Genomic DNA, 19290 nt, shown 5'->3' on the forward strand with positions numbered 1-19290 from the left:
TTTTGGGTATTTCACATGGAAACAGATTAAGAGGATGGTTTTCCTCCCGCAGTTGTATATTCAGGACTGTAGATGGATGCATCCGCTTTACTTCAGCAGCCCAGGCGTAGCACAGAAGATGCTCTTGTGCAGCTATCGCTGCTGGCTTCAAAACAGGAGCCAGGGTGGCCAGCTGGGATAATCCCAGCACGCCATCCTCTGCAAAGCTATTCTGCGTGACTACTGCGTACCCATGCCATCACAACGCTGTCAGAACTGGCGGCTCCAGCTGCGAGGGCTGCCCTGTTGCCTCGCAGGGGAAGGGCAGGGCACCCTTTGATGAGCTGACACCGAGCTGTGGGGCAGGGCAGTGGCGGGGAGAGACCAGCAGCCAGCACAGCTCAGAGCATTTTATTGGGAATAGCTGGTGGTGTAACGAACAACCACAACTTTATCAACCTTCCTGCATGCTCCACATGGCTGTTACCAGATACTCTCCTGCTGTAGTTTGAGCTGCAACATGCCATGTCCCTAAACAAGGTGTTTTCAGTGCATTTTTACTGCGAAACAAAACCTAATGCCCACGCTGGACAGAGGGCGAGAGCTTTGCACAGACCAGATAGCGGCAGAGCTGGTGACAGGAGTTAAAGCCAGCAGAAACCATGGGTGAAAACCACAGAGGAGGAAAACAGTTCCCAAGTGGGATGCATCACCCAGCGTAGTTTGAAAGCGCCGTTCGGCACCTGGTGGGCTTTCTGGCTAACCTGCTAGAGGCACTTACCCCTCTCGGTGTTAGGAGTCAGCATCCCCTCGCCTTAAGCAGGCGTGTTGAACACGAGCCACGTGGTGTGGTTGTACTCCTCGCCCGGCTGGAGTAGGGCGTTGGGGAAGTGGGGCTGGGGAGAGGCAGCAGCATGTCAGTGACCGTGAGCGCACACCACAGGACCAGAAAGGGTCACCAGGGCATGGCCGCATCCCCTCGGCCTTCCTGGGGCAGCATCCCACGGCTCCCCCGAGCATTTCCAGCAGCAGCATTTAACCACCAGCTGGCCGAGTGCGCGAGTCCTCCCCCTGGTTGAATTCAGGCCCCATGGAGAGGACGTGGCAAGGCCCCGGTGGGGTCTTCTGCTCTAGACACTGTGCCCTCAGGAAGCCAGGCTGTGTGGGGCCAGTCCCCACTGCACTGGCCAACCCCTGCCTAACGCCACAGGATGTTGTGACCTGTGCCTGCCTCAATCCTGGTGTCTACAAAGTGTACCCTCACCAAACAGACTCTGTTCATATATTTAATGCCCCAGAGACATGGGGGGGAGGGGTATGGTCCCCCACCGCAGGACCCAAGCAGCTCCCTGGGGTGGGGGGACGGTTCACCTTGTTGATGGCATCGGGCCAGTTCTGGGTTTCCAGGCAGAAAGCCGAGTGCTTGGGGTATGCGATGGCGCCTTTGCCCTTCAGGGAGCCGTCCAGGTTGTTCCCGGTGTAAAACTGGATGCCAGGCTGGGTGGTGTGAACCTCCATGGCCCTGCTGGTGGGTGGGTGGCGAGCCCTGGGGAGATGCCAGTGGAGGATGCCGAGGGGTTGGCCAAACGGGCGCCCCGTGGCTCCAACGGTGGGGGACCCCTGCCACGGTCCCAGCCTACCTGGCCGCAAGGCGTCGAGCCTGCACCTGCGGCAGGCAGAAGTTGTGGTCAAAGCCATCCAGGTGAAACTTCTGCAAGTGCTTCCCCAGCTTCACAGGCTGCCGGAGATCAAAACTGGTGCCCTGCACAGCGGCCACCTCCCCTGGGCAAGGAGAACAGCAGTGTCAGCCGCTCACCCACACGCCAGCAAACACCTGCGGTGCTGGCCCCTGTGCAGGGTTGAGATGCCTCGCTTTGGTGAGCTGAGGGTTTTAAGCTGTTTGTGATCCTTACCTCGTTGTGGTGCCCTGCTTCAAGCAAGCTTGCCTTGTGGCCACTGTGACTCGGGCTTGGGCATGATCACCTTGTCCCCCAGCAGAGCTGGCAGCCCCCGGGGACACTGCTGTGCTTAGCTGGGACAAAGCAAAGCCAAGGAGCCAGAAAACAAGAGGGGGGGGCTTGTATATTTAACTATAAAAGCTAATTAATATAACCCCAAAACTTATTAGCTATTAATATTTATATACATATAAGATATATATACATATACTCGCACTCTCTCTCTCTCTAAAAAAATGAATCCTCCCAGAACTCTGAACAAACATCCGTGAGATGGCCACGAAGGTAGCCCACCTGCCAGGATGGTGAATACGGGCTGCATTCTGGGACCCATCCCCTCCTGCCTCAGGGCATTGTTTCTGGAAAAAAAGGTTTGAGACCGTAAAACCAGCTTTTTCTCTCAAGTCTTTTTTTTAAGGCCTGATGTGGGGACTCAGCATCCCGTGATAAAGCTCTTGCAGTGAGAACAACCCTAAGACATACTAAATGCAGTGCAAAACATAGTCATCCCAACCCAAAGGCAAGGGGTTTTGCACAGGGGAAGGTGAGAGAGGAAGGGCAGGGGAGGGGATTTTTCCCTAAAGTCACCCTTTTCCACCCCTCTGTAAAGGGGGAGGTTTCCAAGGGTCAGCAGGCAGCTGCCGAGTGCACGAGCATGCCGGTCCTGCTGCCAGCCCCACGCACTGTGCTCTGCTCGCTGCACTCATGCCCAGCTCGGCTGCAGCTCTGCACTTGTTCTGCTCTGCAAATCTTGAGAAACATCAGTCTCCACCTGATAAACAGCACACTTCTGTGGCTTCTGATCCTATCTAAAAAGAGCGCATTTACTGAATTCAGTAGTGGTGTGGAAAAATGCCTTGAAAAAAACCACATTTTGATTTAGGCACTTACATAAAATACAGCAGCCATTGCACACAAGGGCTCTGTCTTTAATAGTTGCACAAATCTCATCTTCACCCCAGGGCTAAGACTATACAGTTTTATCAGCTTCAAAGGCTACATTTACCCAAAACACCAAGAAGGAACTGCAAAAAGCAGGGGCAGCAAGCTGGCTGCAATTAAGATGTGAAATAGCTTCATGGTGAAAGCAGTGAGGAGATGCAGGGCAGTGGGTTGGGTACGGCCTTAAGCTCTTCCCCAGCTTGAGCCCAGGCATGACACACCAAGCTGAGCAAAAGCCACCTGGACTGGGAGACCCACTCCTCCAGGTGCAAGCTGATGCATGCACGCACAGTGGTTTTGGTTCATGAACACAGACGTAACTCTGGTTTTAGCAGACACCCGAGCTAAAAAGCTTTCTTGCTTTCTTTTTTTTACTTTTTAAAGCCTCTCTTCCTCTCCCTCCCAAAGTCAGAAGGTGCACTCAGCAAAGCCGCCCTGCAAGACCATGAGGGAAACAAGCCCTGCCATTTCCAGAAGAGCCTACGCTTACCAGAAACCACCCCGCAGGCTCATGCACTCCTTGGGCACAGATGCTGCCCCACACCCAGTTTCTCTTCCGTTGATGCTGGCTGCACTCAGGAGCCTTCCTGGCATTTATGGCCCAGACCGGCTGCTTGGTGGTCCTGTCACCACTCTGTCCTCTGGAGACCTCCAGTATGGCACGGCACCCTCGCCTACCACGGCTCAGTATCTGCACTCCGATGGCCTCCATTCCTCTAAGCCAGTGGGACTGGATGAAAAGCCATCATTCAGGAGCAAATCTAGAAGTCTCCTTTTTTCATTATTTTAATCTATTTTACATTTTTCAAAAATTAAGCCAAACACAGCTTTTTTCTTTTTTAAATAATGCTTTTCATTCTTAAAAACGATAAAACTTGGTATCAGATTCATTTTGCAATTAGATCAACTCTTACTGCAACTCAGCACAGTCACTTATGCTAAAGGAAAAGTGAGTGTTGGAGCAGCATGGTGGGAGGGCTGGAGTCAAGCCACCCAAAGCACCCTGTTAGCAGTGGGACTATTGCCGAGGGCATGTGTTCGGTGCTGGCTCTCCTGCGGGTATGGGGAACGTGTTCCCTGTCCCAGCTTGTTCAGATTATTTAACTTAGCGGCTCAGTTGTTTATGGGGAGGAACAGAGTGGAAGTGGTGGGGGAAAAAAAACTAGAAAGCCCTGTTTTTTCTGTTTTACCCCCTGAATCAAGACTGGGTGCAAGAGGCTGCCAGCTTGCTTCTCTGTGCTGAGGCTGGAGACAGTAGCAATACCACCTTTGTTTAATTAACCTGCTTAGCATGCAAAATATGCTGTTTTCCTTAACTGGCTTTCCTCTTTTAGCCATTCAGGACATTAAAGACAGGAAAGAAAAGTGTTGGTTTTGTGTCTTCAGCCTCCCAGCCAGTAGCAGCTGCTCCCTCATCCCGATGAAGGGACTGGTGGCTCAGCTTTTGCAGGGAAGGACAATGCTGGGGTCCCGAGCACCAGAGATCCCAGCAGCTCTAGAGCTCAGCTCCAGGCCTGGGAGCTGCCCTCCGGATCAGGGAGTCTGACCATGTCCTGGTGTGCTGTTGCATTCACTGACAGCAGCCTGGTGCCTGGAGCATGCTGCATGCGTCTCCCACATTTTACTGAGGCTTAAGAAACAAATTCTCCTGCTTTCTGTGGACTTTGCATATGGGCTGATCTTATGGAAATAAGATCTGTGGAAGTAAGACCTTGACATCACATGGAAAATCCCAGTAGAGAAGTATGGTAAAGCTGAACACTGCTGGAAGAAGCAAAGCAGGCGAACCCCAGGCCAATCCCACCTTTCAAAGTGCTCTCTGGTGGCCCCACTGGCCCTGGGAACAATGGCTCGGCCTGCAGGGAAATGCTGGCCAAACAGGTCTGGAGGGACGTGCTTCGATCCTGTGACATAGGTAGCTCGTCTCCTGGATGGGCCCCTTGGACCCATGTTGCAGTCTCACATCCCACTTGCGTCTGGCTCCATTTCCTACCTGCACCCCCTGGACAGACCCTGGTCCTCTTCCTCTCCAGGTCTGGGGCTGGTGATGGACCCTGCTACCCACACCTGGCTCTGCCCACTCTGCTCAGGTGCTGTGGGACTGTGCCAAGGGGTGAGGGCCCTGCTGTGCCTGGGGTGCCCTGGGTCCTGGTGTGTCCCCCCTTGCCGGGCAGTGCTGTTCCCCGATACCCACCAACACTCATCTGTAAAACCATCTCCACCATGTGCCGCGGGTGTCGCACCACCCACCAGTAGGGATCTTGGTGTTGTCCACAGGCAGGTAGGAATCCGCTTCAATAGAAATCTCATGGTCATAGATATCCCGTGAGCCCTGCAGGAGGGTGGGAAATACTAGGATTCCTGCTGCAGCCCTTCCACCTTTCAGGCAGCCCTAAGGACTCCCGGGAAGTGACTGCCCATGGTGGTGCTACGGCTGATCTGGTAGTGCCTGGGGGACCTCCTGGCCGTCATCCCACCTTGACCCTGGGCACAGGACAAAGGTACCAGCACAGACAAAAACCTGCATGGGACCTAGGAGCTGTAAATCCTGCAGGGCTGAGACTATCAGCCTGAACTTGCACCTCACCAAGCACTACCACCCTGCAGATCAACTAGCCAAAACATGCTGCTTGCTGAGCATACAGCGGTGGGCAAGAGGGGAAGGAAGCAAGCGTGGGGAAGTGCAACCCATCCTCTTGGCTCATCTCCTGCAGAGCAGGGGGTTGCACTCCTCTTCCTCTCCTGCAGCCTCAGGGATGCTGGCAGGGAACCTGCCGGGCTGGAAGGGGAGCAGGATCAAAGTTGAGCCTGCACGTCACTGTCTAATCTGAGCAGAGAGGTCCCAAAGGTCTCCTGTTCCTCTGGAAACACGCCTGCGTTGCATGCTGTAGGTGTTGATATTACTGTACCGTTGGGAGGACAAACAGAGGGTAAACTAACAACTGCACAGCCATTATTAGGGCAGTAGCCTGAGCAGACCTCCTGCATGGAGGGGCTGGGATGTCTCTCACTAACACTTTTAAGCATCTTTGTGTGATTGCGCTGTCCCATCCTATTGCTCTGCCCAGCAAGAGTTTATTTCTCAGATCCTTTTCCTCCAAGGCCAGTTATAAACAGGGTGAGACTAAACCACAGGTGCAATACAGTGCCTGTCTAGTTGGCAGGACCCTGGACTGGTATGGGTGAGCCCTCTGCACCCTGCTACTGCCCTGCTCTGCAACCTTGGCCGCCTCACATCTCCTTTCCATGATGTTTCTCCTCCCCATTTTGACCTGGGTATTTTGGTGCTGCACAGACTCTGGCTGGCACTACAGGCCCTGATCTCAGCCACACCATCCACACAAGGGTTCAGTACGTTGTCTCAGGAGCGCCAACAGAAGACAGCTAAGAAATGCCAGTCCACCACTAAGGCATGCCGGTTCTGCACCTCCTCTGTAATCTTCCCAAGGAACCAGGAGAGACTGAAACTCTCCAGTTACACACAAAAGGAGAGTTAATATTCATGATGGGATGTCTCTGTTCACAAGGCACCGGGATAATGCATCCTCACTTGAGGTCTTTGTGATTTAGTCCTGTCTCAGCTTGTAGGCTGCATGCAGCCCATGATGCATAGAGACAACCCCCATCGCTGTATCCCCAGAAGCATGCTGTGTCTCCAGATCAGCATGTTGGACCCAATGATCCCATGGGAAGCCCATGAATCATCCCATGGATCCTGAGGCTTTTTTCCCTTGCACAGTGTCCCTCCACGGGCTTCATCTCCCCACGCTTACCTGCCCTGCGAGGTTGAAGTATGCATGGTTTGTCAGGTTGATGGGTGTTGTCTTGCTGGTCTGGGCTCGATAGTTGATGGCCAGCTCCCCGCCGCTGAGTGTGTAGGTCACCCAGACTTTCAGGTCACCAGGGTAGCCTTCCTCACCATCAGGGCTAAGCCGGAAGAAGCAGACACCATTTGGGAGGACCTGGGGGCTCCAGAGAACCTGCAAGGAACATGCCATTGGTGGGACAGTCATGGGAAACACAGTGCCCTTCTCTCCTGCCCTAGGTTGGGCTGAAGCCAGGGACAAAAGCTACTCAAAGAATGAAGCCCCGAAACAAAGGTTTTTTTCAATCATCTTTCCTGCTCTTACTCCTAGAAGACAAAAAAAAAAAAAAAAAAAGCCCAAACAATCTTTTTCTCCCTATGAAGGACTAAAAAACAATATTCCCTTGTTGAAAAGGGGAAGTGGGAGAAAACACAAGCACCAGCCTGCTCTTGGTCAGCCAGGGCCAGCAGCAGGGAACAAGCTTTCCAATGAGCAGCCACACAAACAAGGCAGTTTGATCTGATGGGGGTCTGTCCCAGGCTGTGTTACAGCCTAAGAGGGTCCACGTGTTTCATTTTTGCCCTGCAGCTGGACTTATTTCCTCTCCCTTGGATCTCCTGGTGTGCAACATTGCCTCAACAAGCTGCTGCCTTTCCCTCAGCTAACTCGGGGATGGCTTCTAGGACTATGTGAATACACACTGGGAGCTCCTGCTTACTGTCTGGGGTTGGGTTAAATAGTACCAGATGTATTGCCAGATACATCCACACGTCAGTGCTGAACCAGAGAACTGGGACCTCTCCGTTTCTTTCCCCTGCCAGAGACCGGGGCTCTGCTTGGAGCCAAACCTGCTGGCGAGCGAAGGAAGCCAGCACACTGTAAATTTAGCTATCCAGACCGCCTCTTTGACCCTGGCCGTGGACCTGATGCTAAGCAGACATCTCAGCCCCTTGCAGGATGGATGTGTGACAGGAGGGGAGGTGCCCAGTCTCTGGAGCTTTGCATCTACCTAAGGAATAGTTACTGTCTAATCAAAGAGGACAGATCTAGGGGCAGGGGCCAGATAAGGGTTTTGAGATGATCCCTTTCATGTCCTCTGCAGAGATCACAAATTCAGGGCACTTGCCAAAAGCCAACGTTTTCACCAAACGTGGGAACTGAGGGTGCCAAATGTGATAAGCAGGCTGCAGAGCAGGTCCTACTGCACCGAGTGCAGTTTGACTGCAGCTCCCACTGCTGTGGGATGCTGTAGTTTTAGATATAGGTTTCTATTTAAGTTCTTCAAAGAAAAAGCTGTTAAAGACCAGTAAGCATACAAATATCACTATTTTTTAAAGATAAGAGGGTTATTTTCTAAAGTTCCCCAGTCCCCCAGCAGCGTGGTCAGGTATTGCTGCCACAGAAGTGTGGCTGCAAGCTTCTTTGTCATCAGACCATGTGCTGACTGCAGCACTGAGGTCTGCAAGATCAGGAAAAGCAGACAAGATGGCCAGGACGGTCACAGCCAAGAGCCAGCATGTCTTGGTTTTGTTAGGGCTGACCACAGGTCTCTGCACAGTGACCATTACCTGGCTGGAGGGGGTCTTGAGCAGGTGCCCAAGCGTGCCCCATGGGCCGGAGGACACAAAGACCTGGCTGAGAGGTGTCGCTGCCTTGTCCTCACCAGGCTGGCATGCTTTCAGCAAGCAAGGGTAAGAGGCAGGAGAAGAGACCACATCCCCTGTCTGCAGAAGACAGCCTGGAAGCCCCGGATGCAAAGGAGTGCACGTTTTCAGCTCCAGCTCACAGGGGGTCATGGCGTATAAAAAAACTTTAAATCAAATTGTCCTCTTTAGGGGTACAGCAGCCAAGTCACTCCAGTACTCCCTTTTTTCTAAGGCTGCTAAGGAGTGTTTGATCCTGATCTGATGCCAGTTCACACTGCACTGCCCAGAAGTGAGCTTTTTTCCAGACACTCTGACTTTTGTCCTATCACCCTGGATGTTCTTTCACAAAACAAAACATTAACCCAGGAAAGCAGCTGCACCAGCACATTCACATGTGTTCCTCTGGGGAAATGGTGGATCAGCTACTTGCAGGTTACAAATGCTTTTGATCCAACAAAGCCCAAGGCTTTAGAAAAGCAGAGACTTCTGAGCCTGCTATGCAATCATCAGGGTTATCAGCAAGGCTTTCAAGACAAGAGATGCTCCACTGCTCTTACCACTTGTAGCACACGGATGGACTTCAGCAGCAGCTTTTGGGAGAAGATAGGAAGGGTTGAGTACCCTGGGGCCAGGGGAAGGTTATTTTACCTTGGGAGGTCACAAGGAAGGGCTGGGGAGGGGACACAGCGATGCTGAGGCATTTTGCAGGCTTGATCTAGTCACCAGCTGCTGTGAGTCAGAGCGAGAGCCCAGGGTATACCATCACTGGGATGAAAGCAGCATCGAAGGGGATAATGTAATAACCACACTGAAGCTACAGCACACCCTGCTCTCCCCTTACTTGGGGGTGCTCTCAAAAACAAGCAGCAATGATACTCAGTTTCTGCAAACCCAGGACCTTCTGACTCTGGGAGGAGCTATGGGCAGGTAACAGCCTTGAAACTACAGGCGCAAATGAGTCTGCATGGATCACTCTTCCCCAGAAAACTTTCTTTGGGCACTGGGACAACCACAGCACCCACGCTGGGGCAGTGTGGCTGGCGCCTCGGGACCCTCCATCATGCATGAGGCTGGGTCCTCACTGCCATGTCCCAGCCCAGGCTCTGTGGGAGCAGCACGTTGCCCCAGGAGAACCCTGTCAGAACTGGGCTCACAAGGCCTCAGGGCTGCGGTAACACAGAGGAAGCACAGCAGCCCTCTGCATGGCATCCAAGGATGACATAAGTGAGCCCCGCTAAGCCACCTGGGCAAAGACGAGCTGACCCAGCAGCTCACAGGGTCTCACTTCCCCCTGTTCCTGCACTCACAGCACTTTCTGGAAGGTGATTCAACTCAATCACCACCAGAAAACCCTACAGGGTGGGGAGTAAGGACACCATATCCTCTTGTCACAACCCCACAGGCTGTGTGCCAGAGGACACCAAGACCCGCCAGCCTGATTTTCACCTTGTCAAATCCCCTGGCTCCTCCGTGCAGGCTGTTGGGCCCATTGTTGAGGAACAGCTGATACTCCTTCCCGTCCACGGCAAACCTCCCCTTTGCAATCCTGTTGGCAACACGCCCCACGACGGCGCCGAAGAAGGGGTGCTTCCTTGTGTAACCTGGCCAGAAAAACAGCATGCGGTTAAACGGAATGATTGGGACAGGATGGGTGGTCTCCAGGTGTGCTTACGGACTCAGAGGCATCTCTCTCTGCTTCCCTCTGGTACTAAATAGGTGACCGCAGTCCCAGTGTTTCGCAGGACACACAGCTCACTAGTCATGCACATCTTTGATTAAAATAGCCTGATGGGATCTTGTATTCTTTGCAGATTTGCAGAAGAGGCCTCTGTCACTGCCGGTCAAAGTGTGACACAGCACTGCCCCGTTAGAGGGGCACACTGCAACCTGGAGCCACCAGTCTCCCCATTCCCTGTCCACCACTGAGCCCAGAACAGGCAGCAAGAGTTATATTTATTCAGCCCACTATTTGGAGAAGATATTTAGAAGCAGATCATGCAGTGTGGCAATAAACCACAAAACCCTGGTTAAATTGCCTGATTTTTTTTTTTTAATTTTTTTTTTTAATTTTTTTTTTTAAATAAACAGATTTAGACTCACCTTCCAAAGTGTCAAAGCCTAGGACAACATCTGAACACTCCCCATCCCTTCCTTTCATCTCCAGAGCAGAAATTATGCACCCTAAGGACAGGATTTCCACTTTCACACTGTCCGACTTTAAGATGAACTTTTCCACCACTCCTCCTCCTTCCTCCTGGGGCATCTGCCCGAACACCTCTCTCTTCACTTCTGTCATTGCTCCCCAAAATCTGGCCCGCAGCACCGCCGGCAGGAGCTGCAGCCCTGCCAGGGAAGGACGCTCAGGGGGAAGCAATGGTGGCCGGGAGCAGAGCAAACACAGCTCTTGAGAGCAATCATAAAAATCACATGATTGCCTTCCAGCACTGGGAGGAGTTACGCCATGCTTCGGGGGCCGCTCCCCACCACCCTGGCTCAGCGGACGGCACGCCGGCAAGCGTCAGCGCGGCCATGGAGGGATGCGGTAGAGCATGGAGAGGTGCCGAGGGCTTTCACCTGACAGCACCGGCCCTCTGGGTCCGGTCAGCTGGAGGTGGCAGAGGAGAGAGGGAAGGATGCCAAAACAAGGGAGCAAGGCTGCGCATGCTCAGACTTGTGCTGCCAGGGCCAGGCAGTGCGGCTGCCAGCCTGCACATTTGGGCTTTCGGAGGACAGAGCATCACCGCCACCGGCTCTTCTCCTCCACTTCCATTACACCGCCGCAGCTTTCAGGGCCCTTGCAAAGTATGACATGACAAAAAGCTGTTTTCTCCCTTTATGCCCCCGCCTTAGCCCCTCCACAAGAGGCACGAGGCAGGTCTAGTGCCTGCTGACAGAACTGTCAATCGGGCTCGGGGCATTTGCTGGCCAGGTGTCAGTTCTCAAAGTCACGTTCATGTGGCTCTGACCTGGACTCCATTAAAAATCATCCTCTTTTGAAATACTGACTTCTCCTGTCTGTCTCAGGTCTTTGCAGGCAATTTCAGTCTGCAGGAAAACCCTAGCAACATTTAAGTAATGTGTGTGCACATTTCTGACATCTCTTGGCAAGGCTCAAGTGCAAGGCGAAAGAACTTTACTACAATTTGATATTATTATATTTTTATGAGGGCCCATTTTCAGAATTTGTTCAAAGACGCAATTAATTCCAAGAACTGCCACCAAAAAAACTAAATCAATCAACCAGTGGTTGCTAAATATTCATTTCCAACACAGCAATCACCTTTAGACAAGACAAACTACAGATTCCAAGCTGACACAAGAAACAAAACCTCCCACCCAGGGCTGAGCAGAGGTGGTTTTGAAACCCTTCTTTGTAACTTCTTTGTTAACGATGGCCTCATGTTTGCAGCGTAACACAAATGGCTGTTGCTGCGTTTCCTTCTGCACCTTCACAACTAGTGCTCTCTATCGGAAAACAACATTGCAAGTAAATATGCTTTTTACTGCTCATCAATACCACCTCCTGTGTGAAACCAGCTGGGGAGCAGCACAAGCATTGTTTTGAGCAAGGAAGGCTCCTGGCAGGTGGAAGAGAGGGCAGCCACATTTATAACTGATTCGTGAAGTGTTTTCACATGCAAAGCATTCCCAGAAGCTCACTCCTTAGCACCTTGGCTCCCTCAACACCTCTCTCTTAACATGCTTCTCCACACATAGGAAGCATTTCTGCTTTGCAAAGACAGGCTTTCATTAAGGTGTGTTTTTTTAACATGATGGGAGCTGCCATTTTGATTTAGTTCTCTGATTCACACCAGAGAAGGTCCAGATCCAACTCTTTTGATATAATAGTCATGCACACTCTTTCATTTTCTCACATACTTTCACAGATGCAAGATCACTCAGCCCCAGTGACAACTAAGACTGTGCAGGTGCAAAAGCAATACCACAGACAAATCTGTTCATGAACCATCCACCCAATCTTCAAGCTGACAGATAAAGCAGGAAAGAAGCCACCTTGCACAAGGCTGAATCTTGCACGAAACAGTAAGGGCAGTGGAGCAATATCAGCTTCAGGATTTGAGCAAGGTATTTCAAGAGTCCTGCTTCATTACCTAGAGGATTTCTCATAGTTTGCCTTTGCGTGCATCCTACCTGTCTAGCTCTGGCAAATGAGGGAGGCAGACAAGGGGCAGAGGCAAGATACGAGCAAGTCATGTTCAGCATCTCACTACACTGGATTTTTTTTTCGGTCATTCCTATTTTTAAGAGAGAGTTTGTTTCAGGCCTTACTCATTGTGGCACTGAGTTTTGCTTACAGTGAGGGTCACATGCAAGCTCCTTACATTTTTTTCTTCTTCCTTCCCAGAAGAAAACCGCAGTACCAGGCCTGAACATGCCTGACTGGCAGCAAGGCTCTTCCACACCCAGTGAGTGTTCAGAAAAGCTTGCTGCACATCTCCACGACTTTGGCTTCACTTCTCTGCCTTGCGGCTCTGCACAAGTAGCTGGGCAATGGACTAGCTTTCTTCTCCATATCTCCCCTTGCTCTCACCGAAAAGGTACTGCAGCAGCCTTTTGCAACCCCAAACCCAAAATGTTTGTGTGGAACAAGGATTTTTATGTTCTATCACAGCCAGTGACCCTGCAGGTATAGCAGAGGCATGGCATGAAGACAGGTTACGTGCTTCCCAGAAGCCTGGCCCCAGCTCCTCTAAACCAGGCAAGAGATTTCATTTAGTAGCAAAGGAGAACTGGGAAGTCAGCCTGTGAGTGAACGGTCTTGTCTTGCCCCCACCTAAAAGCTAATAAAAAGGCACACTATGAAAAAGAACAGTTTGGGAGTTGTGGGGTTTTTTTTGAGAGGGAGCCATTTAATGCATTGCCAACTACTGTCAGAAAATAAACCTGTTCTGAGAAAAATTAGAGGAGAATTTATTTCCCTGAGATGAGCAGCTTGGAAATTCCAGGTGCCTGTGGGGCAGCTACTGTTTTGCAAGGCAGAAGCAAGGCATCGGAGTTACACATACTTGTGCTATTTTCTTATGGATACTTAATTTTTGTGCTTTTTTCAGATGTTTTTCTTTCATCCAAAATAAAGTTACTTTGCTTAAAAGGCTACAGTGAACCAAACTCTCTGTCGTGCAGTACCCACTATCACAAGATCCTTTTTTGGTTGGTCCTAAGCAACTTCTGTAATAAATTATGTCACTACTCTTCCTTCCTTTATTTTGTCTTTATTTTAAACCCAGCTTTGATTTTCAGTTTATTATGGAACCACAGCAAGACTTTAGGACTCAACTGATGAAAAAAAATCTTAAAAGGCAATTCAGGTTTGTGAAGGAATGTGTTATGCTCACTTACAGGATCCGATTCTGTTCTGAGTTACCCAGATCCATAATCCCCATTTTCAGCAGAGCTGCCTTATGCAATGGAGCAGGAGTGTGACCTTAATGCCACTCACCATCCTTGAGATAGGTGACATGTCTGTATCTTCCCTGTGAGGAATCTCTGGACAGCACCCCTGGGACATGTTGCTTGGATGAGATCTCTTGTGTTGGGGAACCTAAGCTGTTTGTTTCATCACCATTAAATGGTGCAGCTTTGCACGCAGAGCCCAGAAACAATCAAGCTGTTATTACACCAGTGGCATTTTGATTTGAAGGTGACAGAGACACTCCAAATGCTGTAATACTTAAGCAATGGCCAATGGTTACAGTTTGCTGTCGCCCAAGAAGCTTCCTTATTCACTGATAACAACATTAACCTACCCAGCACTGCAGCTGGAGATGGGGTCTGTTGGGGCTGGTTGCTGCACAGACACAGAAAAGAACGCAGACATCACTTGTTACACCCTCCAGCATTACAAGACTGTAATTAAATTCCCTTTTTCCAACAAACTTTGTGTAAGCCCGAGGGGATGAGCTGGCACTAAAGCCTGCAGAGAGTTTGCATTGGTACACAGACCAAAAGGGGAGACATTCCCCCCACCATTTTATTGTCTGTTTATTGAATGTATCTTCAGCTCTGCTGGGTACTTCCCAGCACACAGGCTTAAAATGGAGCCTGCACTTTTTTTGCTTCATCTCTTCAGGGCCAAATATACTGAGCCATTGATTAGGTTATTTTAGGATCATGGCACAGTACAGTTGCTTGCTGTTATTCTGGCAGTCATTTATCAGGAGCCAGTTAAGCATGTTTTATAAAGCTCTTCAAAAAACACAGCTACCCGAGAACACTTTACACAACATGTTTCAGATGTGCCTTTGTGCGCAAGTTGTTTGTCTCTCAGTAGCAGCCAAAGAGCCTTTCGGATGTGTCGGTTGCTATAGTAATTACTTTCCTTGGGAGCTAAAATAATAGCTTACAGCTCTTACAGCTCGCTGTTGTGTAGGTTGCCTTGAACCAGAGACACTTCCATTTTGTTTTGGAGGGGGCTGGGGACTATAATGTACGCTGAGAGACAGACTTTCCTTTCTATGCTTGTACAGCTAATTTTGAGTTTAACCTTTGTAGAGGATGTGTCACAGGTCTAAAGGTTCAAAAATAAAAGCAGCATAGGAAATGGTAGGACAGTCTTGCAACTGAGGTTTCTGATGGGGGTGAAGATTTGGATTTGGTTTCCATTTCTGTTACTGAAAACTGGTAGGAAGGGGACTGAGGGTCATGCTGAGACTGATTTCAGTGCTGAGGACCCTACAAAGCAATGGGTGGGGGGCTCACAGGAGTTTCAAAAGTGCCTAAGCAAGTCAAGCTTAGGACATAACAAGGAGGACCATCTGCATCATTCAACATTTTTTTCACTGCTGAATTAACTGCTGTATGGACCTGCGGCTCTGGAGAGGGTAAGGGGTCTCACTGCAGACAAAACTGCCTTTCAGAGCAATCCCACAGCTGTCAGATGCCAGCTCCCCCCTCCATCTGCAGGCACAGAACATTTCAGAGTGACATTTTAAATTGCAGTCCTGTGGGCTGTAGGACTTTTGCTTGAAAGGGCACTGTGCAGAAGCATTTCCCAGCAGTAGGACAAGCCCTGTGCTCATGAAGGAGGCACCGAATGGGAGGGTCTGTAAGTCGTTTTGGGCTCCTGGCCTGACGAGCCAGGGATTTTTGTGCAGCTTGCAGCCGGGTGGGCTGGCATGGCATGGCATTTCTGGTGTCTGCCAGGGAAGCAGAAGAGAGGTGGGGGCAACTGGCACAAGGAATGATCAGACCGATTACCCTCCTGCATCAAGAAGCAGCTGCAGGGCCACTGCAGCTCAGATTCATGACTCACAAAGGTTGACCTACATAGGGTCCCAGCACCAGCAACAAGTACCAGTTTGGTTTTGCAGACAGAGACCAGCAAAAGGGGAGGAAGATATGAAAAAAGGCTCAGAGAAGGGGGCAGGAGGAGCTAGGATGAAAGGAGATAGAAAATAAATACGGAAGGCGTTTTGCCTCACAGTGCTGTCCTAGAAAATTCACTCTCAGATGTGTATGTGGCTGCATCGGCAACTGGCAGAGAGATGCCAAAGGGAGATAAAAGGACTGCATCATCTGCTAAAGGCTGTGAACACAAACAGTTCCTGTTTCAGTAGCAGCAACATACAAAGATGCAGGGAGGGAGAGTGTTTGGGGAATCCGCAGGGCAAAACTGGGCCTTTGGATGTAAGGGGGGGGGTGCTTGGCTTGCAGGCAGCAGGTGATAAGAACTTATTTCCCACCTGTAGATGTGCAGATCTACCCCCCTCCCCCCCAAATTTAGGCGTAGCATACACACAGGTTTTGCACCTACACAGCTTTGCTGCTGAAGTGTAATCTTTAGCAACAGAGTTAAAGCAGCCTAGCAGGGAGTTGTATGAGCACCCTCCTTCTCCCCAGGCAGTGCCGGATAAAGCGCCCTTTGGCATGCCCACATGTTTCTATATGAGGCTTGTATCTAACGTCACTGGTACAACTAAAGGCAGGTGACTTTTTTATGGAGGAATAGCCCCAGAAAGCCATGGGTGATGCTGACCTTGCAGTGAACGGCAGTCCAAGACTGCTCTGATGACCAAGCCACAGCCCCTGCACTTGCATATATGCCCCGGAGACCCGTGGAGGCAGGGAGAGCCTATGCACACTGGGCATGGGGGGCTCAGCCTGCCCATCTGTCCCTCCAGCCTGGGGCAGACACATTGCGCCCAGCCCGCAGCTGACACCAGGCTGGTTGGAAGTCAAGAGGACATGGTTTTGGTGTTCCCAGGCCCTCTTCCGCTCACACTGTGGATGTAGCCAAGATTACTTGTGTAGTGCCCCTAAGGATAATGCCTAAAGATCACAGAAATCCCAGGGTAAGACACGATGATAGACTTGGTCATGAAACCCCCTGAAAAAAATACTGGAAATCTGGAAATGCTTCATTGCAAGGACTCACAGCTCTTTCCTTTTTTTTCTTTTTTTCTTTTATGATTACAGAGCCAAACTTTTAATTCACAACAGTCTGATTGTGCAGGCTTCAGCTATGAGAGCATTTAAAATGTCTGTTCTGTATTAAACTTGTGATGTTTCAATTTTTTTATCTGAAAATTTCCTATGGCCTTTTTATAAAGCTCCTGGGCTAAGTTTTCCGCTATCGTATCAGAAAATTTGGCTGCATTTTTAGCCCTGGTGGATTGTGGTGTACCAAAATCTTAAAATCGTCACTGAAGGACTCCAGTAGAAACAATATCTAAGATGCAAAATCCTAAATGCAAGGGGAAAAAAAGTATTTCTCTGACAAAAACTTTAAGAAACAAAAAAATAAATCAAAAGGGCATCCAAAGATAAAACTTCACAATCAATCCAATGTATTACCTGATTCTATAGATGATCAGCTGTCTTTGAAACATACCACCTGTATTCACTGTGGCCAACACCTGCAGCTTTAGCAGAGTAACAAAATTTGTTTCTTTACCCAAAACAGAGTCAGGTGTGGGAGAATCTTGGCTTTCTTAAACAGGAAATCTGCAGCCATCATGGGGACTTAAAATCGTAATTAAAAACATGATCAAAGGATGAGATACAGTCTCAAGTTACTACAAGGTGGACAAAATAATTCAGACTGTTTTAACCACAAAAAAATTACTTCTGATTTTTAAGCCATGGTTTGGAGGGAAGCAGGACAGGGCTAATTCATGACTTTTGATTTCTAGGATGGGCAGTACTGGTCTAAAGAATGATTAATGAGACTGTTTCTGGACCACTAGATTTTTCTTTGGGTTAATTTGGGAGTAAATTTTCTTATTAATTACTTGATATTTGACATTTGTAATGAGCTGCTAATGACTCAGAACATGCATTTTAGGAAGCTTTGTTATATTAAAAGCAAAAGCTGCAGCTACGTTAAAAACTCAGGGGAGGCTGCAAAAAACTTCCTCTACTGGAGAACCAGTTTGTGCTAGATATGTATTCTTCCTGGCATATATATGATTTCTTCTCAGCAACAACTCTTCTTCAGCACAGACATCATAAGATGAAAAAAAATCTTGAAAGTTTGCTCACACATATAATTAAAATTACTTATCTTACATCAATGTATGGTAGGTAGCCTGCCTAAATGTGTGGCTCAGCTGGACAATGCATGAATGCTCCTATGAAGTGGAGTGTGAAAAGATGAAGCATGTCACCCAAGAAAGTGTATCAAGGACACCCTAAGGACATGCTTCATCAAGTGCAACTTCCTAGCCAAGTCACTGGAGCTCTTAAAAGAGTCAGCAATGATGCTTCACAGACCTTATTTGTATAAACAGCATTTCCTCAGGCAGGGAGAGTGTGCCAGCCAAAGGAGTAGTAGTTGTGGACTAGCTCAGGTGGTGAATTGTATTGCAATTGCATAAGAGAAAGCTGACTGCATATAGATACCTACCATGAATTCACCGAGCCTGATTCCTCTACTCCCACCACAGTGTCATCATCTTTGGATGCCAGCAGCAGCAGCAGCAACCATTTAATTGAAACAGGTTTAGATGCTGTCAGTTAGGGCAAAGTGAAAGTGGGGTTTGCTTTTTTTTTTCCTTTTTCCTCCCTGTGAAAGCAATTGAAGCAATACTTGGCAACTCACCTCCTTTGTTGCAGTCAAAATCCTTGTGCTAGTGCCCTGCTTGGGGAGTCTGGGAAGGTGGCAGAAGTTATGCCATAGGGAAATCACAAAGGATTTATGTCAAGCCTATCGCAGCTAACTAGGTGAAATGGTACAAAACGTTTTATTTGGCTTTAGCCAGCAGAACATTCTTTGTAATGGGCAAAAATAAGTGGAGACAACATTTTAATGATAATCAATAAAACTAATCCTCATGTACCACATACAGCACAAGGACATTATTAAGCAGAACTGCTTTGAGCTTACAAAGTGTTTGTGCTGTACAATGTACATTAAACCACTCTGGCAGCCCAAGCAAAGATATCTGTAAGATGTTGGTTCGTGCTCTGGAAAGGTAGCATCTCCAGACAGCACGAGGGTGGGGAAACCTCTGCACTGCACCCAGTCTCACCCTGTAGACATTCTTGCTTACCAGTCAGTTCAAAACCCATCACCAAGTTGCATTCCTGCCACAGCAAGCAAAGTAGTCCAGTGGCGCTGCTCCATCCTGGATGGAAAGAGACAAAGGAGGTCAAGATTAGAAATAAAATACAATAACCTGTAGGAAAGCACCTGGCTCTCAGACATTCTCTCACTTAGACACTGAGCCTCATGCTCCAGTTAAGTTTTCCCCATCAAAGAGCAAGACACAAACCACAGAACATCAATTAAATGTCTATTTTAGAAATGCATATCCTTTCTGGTAGCTCTTCTTCACAGGTGCTTACCAAACGGTGATTCTGGGAAACAACCCCTGCTTCGCAAATTGATCACTGCTCATTTTTAGGAACTGTTGCCTAATATAAATCCAGAATTGTGACCCATTCCTCCTTGGCGGATACAATGCTCAGAAACAAAAAATGCTTCCAAAATCTCTGTCT

General features: G+C 49.2%; 1 protein-coding gene across 1 annotated transcript; it reads right to left on the reverse strand.

Moving 5' to 3' along the window:
* Positions 1–794: 794 nt before the first annotated feature.
* Positions 795–10661, reverse strand: GALM (galactose mutarotase (aldose 1-epimerase)). The gene is made up of 7 exons (XM_010562523.1): positions 10432–10661; positions 9778–9932; positions 6653–6859; positions 5130–5211; positions 1620–1761; positions 1351–1525; positions 795–875 (listed from the first exon to the last, which is right to left on the reverse strand). The coding sequence occupies exons 1-7, from the start codon at positions 10625–10627 to the stop codon at positions 795–797; spliced, it is 1038 nt and encodes a 345-aa protein (XP_010560825.1). The 5' UTR covers positions 10628–10661.
* Between the last annotated feature and the right edge of the window lie 8629 nt (positions 10662–19290).

The sequence above is a fragment of the Haliaeetus leucocephalus genome, unplaced genomic scaffold (genome assembly GCF_000737465.1).
Source record: "Haliaeetus leucocephalus isolate CR32 unplaced genomic scaffold, Haliaeetus_leucocephalus-4.0 Scaffold160, whole genome shotgun sequence".
Lineage (NCBI taxonomy): Eukaryota > Metazoa > Chordata > Aves > Accipitriformes > Accipitridae > Haliaeetus > Haliaeetus leucocephalus.